This window comes from Elephantulus edwardii, unplaced genomic scaffold, assembly GCF_000299155.1.
Source record: "Elephantulus edwardii isolate Elephantulus edwardi_28Jun2011 unplaced genomic scaffold, EleEdw1.0 scaffold00001, whole genome shotgun sequence".
In the NCBI taxonomy this organism is placed as follows: domain Eukaryota; kingdom Metazoa; phylum Chordata; class Mammalia; order Macroscelidea; family Macroscelididae; genus Elephantulus; species Elephantulus edwardii.
Window position 1 is genome coordinate 4,584,374 of NW_006399751.1, and position 6,427 is coordinate 4,590,800.

Below are 6,427 nucleotides of genomic sequence, written 5' to 3' on the forward strand. Positions count from 1 at the left end.
ACACTGACAATTGAGTATGGTATTAAGTAGGCACCAGGGAGTTCATTACTATTTTTGTATATTCTTCAAAATGTCCATTAAAAAAAAAGTTTAAAATATAAGTATCTTTTGTATTCTTTGTACATTGGTACACAGTCATTATTACACATTTGTATACGGTAAATGTTTCATTATATAGCCAAATAAGTTCCCTATACTATCCTGTTTAAAAATTAAAAAGGACATATGGTTTATATATATTTTACAGTAAGTAAAATTTTCAATAAATGAGCATTCTAAAAACAAAAATAAAAATACTTAAGATACAAACACAATTATACATATATTATGTAGCTATTTTTACATTTCTATTAACTCAAAATTACTTGCTTAAGTAATTAATATTCTTTTTTCCCCCTTCATATTTACCTCCTGCCTGATAATACTCTCTGGTTTTTTGCCCAGGACATGATGGCTCTGTATAGACAAATCTGACTCCACAACATGATCACAGATTGAACAATAAAAGTAAGAAATATGTTTCACTAAGAAAGATAATTTTTATAACTGAGATTTTACTGTAAGTTTATAAAGAACTTGGATATTTTTAAAGTTTGAACTTTAAAAAGTTCTCACTTTATACTCTTAAGAATAAATTCTTTTCATAAAAATATTTACTGACTTTTTAAAGTACAAATATAAACAATAATTAGAGAATCTTCTATATGCTCAAAAGTATACTGTTAAAAGTTCACTGATAACAAAGATACTTCAGATACTTCAGGCATATTAGCTCACTAAACTTAAAGAGACTATTTTTATAGGAAGGATATCTATCCAATGTCCAACCACAAACGAATAGATTGAGAAATTATGGTAGAGTCACACAATGGAACAGCATGCAGGATCAATGATTTTGTAAATTATTACCTAAATTGGGAGGGACTGGAAAGCATTATGCTAAGTGAACTAGTAAGTACCCTACAGAATGAGTAAAAGGATCCAAGAAGGGTGGGAGAGGTTGGAAGTAGAAGGATGAGGAGTGCAGGGGGTGGGGGGATTAATCATGAGGTTGTACAATTTGATGGGTGGTAGGGTGAGGGAAATGGAAAGAATCTGTTCTTGAAAACAATATTTTCGAATTTTGTAAGTAGAATTTTTCCAGTAGAAAATGTCTTTAAAAAATTAGAGAAAAAACAACTTCCTAAGATATGAACTGACATTCAAACTCAAGTTCAACTTAAAAGTCTACTCCCCCCCCCCCGACATTGTATCATTCCTGTAAGAGACATAAAAGTCTAAATTCAAGTAAAATTTAAATTTTTAGAGCCTTTTAAAAATAGATCACAAAATTTTAAGTTACCAGTTACATATATCTTAAACGATAGCTTGTCTTTATGCAAAGAACATTAATTAAAACACAAAAGGCATAATTTCTGCTACTGTGCGACTTTTTTTCCTTTATCTCTTCAGGGTTTAGGGCTGTAGTACATAGGGTCGCTATGAGTCACAGGAGACCTGACGGCCCACAACAACATAATGGGAAAAATAATATCCTTGCAGTCTAAATCCAGGATTGTAAGACTTAAAGATGATGTACGAGATCACTCATCATCCTACTGCTTGCTTTTCCTTATCCTTTAGAATGTAATAGCGACAGTAACACTTTTATATTAATTTATATGCCATTTTGAAGTGCTCAGTACAAATAAGTTCTATATTCTAAAATATTAAACTAAATATGTGTTTGTTGTCACTGAACTTGTACCTTAATGCTTGTGCCTCTTCCTATTTGGTCTGTCATTTAAAGGATAGACTTAAAATCTGGATTCTTAAGTACAACACCTATAATTTTAATCTAATTTTCCCCCAAGGCTTCTCAAAGCAGATATAACAGCTAACAAACACATAAAGTCCAGCACCAAAAACCCAGAAACCTGCAGCTACTCCAAAAAGTGGACGATCAGACTCTTTAGGAAAATCTACATTGTGTGAGTTTGCAAAGTTAAAGTTCCATACTTTCTCATTCAAACTAATTCAGAGAAAGCCTTTGCACACCAACACAATATGTTTTAAAATAGCACTTAGCTGACCTTCCAATAGTCCAGCTCTATGAAAATTCTGTGATGGATATAACTTCAGAGAATCTGAAAAACACAAAATGCATTAAGTATTTTATGTGCTGAATATTCTTCTGTTAAATGCCAAGAATAGCACACACCTCTTATATAACGGGTATGTATTTTTTAAGGGGTAAAACCCGTATTTGTGAATGTATTCCTAGCTAAAGGAAAGCCCAATCACCCCTATGTGGGTCTCTAGCCTAAACTTAGTTTTTTCATAAAGCATTTGTTTCACAAAAAGTTATCTATTACTGCCCAAAAGGTGTTAATGTCCTATTTTTAGCACAGTATTGTACCACATTAGTTCTCATGTCAGAATATCTCGTTAACTGTCTCTTCTTTCTGACTCTCAAAACTACATTACCCAACTACTTCAAGTAATCAATTGCCCTAAAAAAATTTTTTTTTGTTTTAAAAACACACAACCATCCTACAGGATGGTGACTGCCAACCAAAGTCATCAGAGAAACAGACAATAGCTACAGTTACTAAGTAGGGCTCTGTGTACAAACTCAATAGTGCCGTTTATAAAGTCCAGTACCTTCCAGAGCAAACCACCTCACTCTGATTTACTTAATTGAAATACATTAATGTGCAGCTGAGTTCCTTTTCGGGAGGAAGGGGGGGGAAAGAGAAGGAATTGGCAGATCACCAGCGGGCATCAGAAAATGAAATAATAATAACACAGTTCTCAGAGGAGCTCACATCACAGTGCCACATCTTACCTATCCCCCCCACCTCCCCAATACGGGGGCATAAATAGTTAACAGTCCGTTCTCCCTCCATCCCCTGTGGGATGAAGGTAGTGGAGGGCAGTGGAGTATTCTGGTTTGATGCCCCTCGCACAGGAAACCTGTTCTGACACATTCTTGTGCTGTCCAGTATAGGAATTTAACCTCAGCAGAGATATAAGCACAAGTGTTAACATTTCAGATGCTGGGAATCCCCCACAGGTCTCAGCCGAAGTAAATCGTTAAGATGGGAATCTCTCGCCAATGCCCCTTCCTTGCAACGAACTCTGAAACCGCAAAAGAGGAGAAAATTCTCAAAAGGCAGCGTCTCCGCCGGAACTGGTACCCCAGGGAGGGAAAGGAATAAAACGAATCCCGGGCGCGCCCCTCTCGTGGTCAAAGAGGGGGAGAAGTACAATTGCACAGAAGTGGGAAGAGAAAAAGGAATATTCGAGCCCTTTCCAGCAATTAGATGACGAGGGAAAGAAGAAACGCCTGGCCGAGGGGGGCCGTCCCAACAAGGGGAGTGGACTAGGCCGAGCGAGAGGGGAAAACGAAGACGCATAAACAAGCCGGAGGGGAGAAAAATGGTGCCCCGGGAGCCAGAAGCCGCCCCAGGCAACGCCGCCCGTTTTCGGGCAACTTTGCCGGGGAGGAGGGTCCCGGGCGGAGGGGCCGCGGCCCGAGCGCGGGGCCCAGTCCCGGGGGATCCCCGCGCGGGGAGGCCAGCGGGCGCCCGGGGAGCTCGGTGGGGCCGGACGGGCCGGAGCCACTGGTGCCGCAGAGACCCGGGGGACGGCGGAATGTGGGCCCCGCGCGGCCGGCCGACGGCGGGGGAGGGGCCGCCCCTGCGCCTGCGGCCCCGGCCACCATCACCCCGACAACCATCGGTCCCTTCTACCCGCGCGCCGCCCCCCGGCCCCGACGGGGACCCGTCTCGTGGCCCCGGGCCTGGCCTCCCCGCCCCCACGCCCCAGCCCCCAGCCTGACTCACCTCGCGAGTACAGGGACTTGGGCGATTCCAGGTCTAGGTCCGCGCTGAGCAATGAGATGAAGTCCGAGGGCATCGCAGCTCGACCCAGCCCGGCCCGAGGGCAGCGGGAGGGGGGGAGCGGCGGTGGCGGCGGCACCTCCTCTCCGAGACCGCGGGCACCGAACCGGGGGCGGCAAGGCGAGGGCGGCTGCCACTGCCTCCTCTTCGAGGGCAGTGACTCCCACCGGGCGGAGGACCGAGGAAACGGCAGCGAGGTAAAGGAGAAACTACGGAGACGAATTCTCAGCGAGCCAGAAGGGGGGTTCAGGGCGGGAAGAGGGAGGAAGGAGAGCCTACGGGTCCGCTTCGGGCTTCTCCTCAGCGAAAACTGACGGTCGCCGCTGCCGCCGCCGCCGCCGCCGCCGCTGACAGGAATCTGAGCCCCGCCCCCCGCGGTGCACGGCGCAAGCGCGCGGAGGGGGTGGCGTTACGCCTGAGAAGAGCCGCGACCGCCGCCTGAGGGCGGGGAGGCGCGCCACGGAACAGCATCAACAAGGGCTTCGCTTCCTGCCGCCGCAGCCGAGGCTGCAGCTCCCAAGCCGGGAAAGGGCCCCGCCGGCAGGGAGGGAGGGAGGCTGGGAGGTGTCCGCATAGTGGGGCCCGAAGAGGGAAAGGTATTTGCTCCGACCTGGAGGCAGCGAGCTTGGGGCGCCCAGGCCAGCGCCCAGCCGAGCGATCGGGGAGACACCTGGGGAGCCGCGGTGTCTGCGAGAACGGGGGGGGGGGGGGGGGGGGGGGGGGGGGGGGGGGGCAGGCTAGCTTGGGGGTCTCACGGGGAAAGGAGTTTCTCATCTCTCTCACAGAACTGGGCCCTTGGCTTTTTCTTAGCAGTGTCCATACTGAGCTCCAAAGGGCTCTCAGGCTCATCTTGTAAATAGGAAATGGCAGGCCACCTCCTATAAACCTCGAAATGCTGGTTATTTTTAATAGGGTCGCTACCTCCGTCAGAACCAGTTGCCCCCTTCCTAACTTGTGGAGACTAAAAAATCAAATCTCTGTGCTAGGTGTCAAGGTTTATTTGGAGTGGGAGCTGGATGACATCTGTTATCCAGGGAGGTGGGGCAGAGAGCAAATCTAAACACTGCTCCCCAAAACAATTTTCATTTTTTTAACCTTTAGACTAGACAAGAATGGAGAAGGAACACATTTAATTGAGTTTTTGCTCTTCTGCTCATGGAGCCGAAAGTTTCTGTTTCAAAAACTTAAAACCCTCAGCTATACCGCAAACCACTGTTTCCTAACTCTTAATAATAGATTTATTTAAAAATTTTAATCAAGTTATCAGAAATATCAGTTGGAGCGCTGGGCGTGCAGCTTGGAAAATAATTTTAATCTTGAGTAGAATACTGATGATGAGACAGGCACTTGGGCAAAGGTTTTATTGTCTGGACTGGTTCAGGTTTTTTAGTATCTTCAAAGATACACATTACAGAAATCAGATCCTGTAAATATGTATCTATCTAGATAGATTTATACATATGTATTTACGTTTTGTTGTTAACCATTAAGAACTTCCTTCGGCTCCCCATGCATGAAGTCCTCCTGGATGTGGAAGGTTGGGATGAGGGAGGTTCTCAACCGAGATTGACACAGTGAAGGTGTCTGGGGTGGGGCCCTTTGTAAAGTTTTACCTGCAAACCCAGAATGTAAACTTGTGTCATCAGAGCCTTGCAATCTTTCCATCCGAACAGCTGAACCAGGTTGCTCAACTATCTTCATTGAAATCTATGTGGCAATGAAATCAGTCCTATGAATATTTTCTGCCTCTTAGAGGTATGAAAGCTTGTCAGAACCACCCCAAAATGGCAAAGCAGGACAACTATCCTCAAATTTCCATATGCTGTTTTAACAAGGAAGTGTCCCCATAACCAGCAAGAAAGAGCCCCTCTCATCAGAGAAAGGTACATTTGAAACCCCATGTTGCCGAACAGCCCAAATCTTAATGAAATTCTATCAATTTTGCACCAGAATAGGCACCTGTTAAAGACCTCTCAGCATCCATTATTCAATGCATAATGTGAGAAGAGGAAATTGCAGTGGACTAAGAAAAACCCCAATATTTTAAAATTCTGTGAATCATTCCTTTTCCCCAGCCCTATGTTCACTCAACAAACCCACTCACTGCCGTCAGTTCTGACTCATAGTATATGATGGTGTATAACTGCCCCATTAGTTCCCAAGGCTGTATCTTTACAGAAGCCAACTACTACATCTTTCTGTCCCAGAGCAGCTTTATAGGAAAACCCCAAAACTGCCCTGCTCCTATTTAAGAGTAAAGAATTGTCAAGGTTGCTTCCTCTTTTTCTCAATACTTCTCTGTCCTTTGGTGATTTTAAAAAATTACTTATTTAGTAAGAGTTCTTTGTTTTTTGTTCATTGGATTTCCCATGATTAGGCCCTGTAGGAAAGTGATGGGGGAGTGCCCTAGAGTGTGACTTAAGACTATGAATGTCTCTAGACTGGGCTTCCCACCGCTCAGTCAGACATTGCATTGATTATATCTGAAAAGATGTCTGAAATTGTTCCTATACCCTACTTACCCTTTTAAAGAGTTTGGCTTT

At 44.8% G+C, this 6,427-nt stretch overlaps 1 protein-coding gene across 5 annotated transcripts in view; it reads right to left on the minus strand.

Annotated features, from left to right (window-relative positions):
* Positions 1–4,211, minus strand: part of NFAT5 (nuclear factor of activated T-cells 5, tonicity-responsive) — a 125,098-nt gene extending 120,887 nt beyond the window's left edge. The window contains exons 1-2 of one of the 5 annotated variants that reach the window (XM_006878649.1): positions 3,828–4,133; positions 2,073–2,126 (exon numbers count right to left, since the gene is read on the minus strand). In XM_006878649.1, the coding sequence (XP_006878711.1) occupies positions 2,073–2,126; positions 3,828–3,900 (127 nt within the window). In that variant the 5' untranslated portion in view covers positions 3,901–4,133. Of the gene's footprint in view, positions 1–2,072; positions 2,127–3,827 lie in introns of all 5 variants that reach the window. The other 4 variants (XM_006878648.1, XM_006878650.1, XM_006878652.1 and 1 more) reach the window with 4 other exon arrangements.
* Between the last annotated feature and the right edge of the window lie 2,216 nt (positions 4,212–6,427).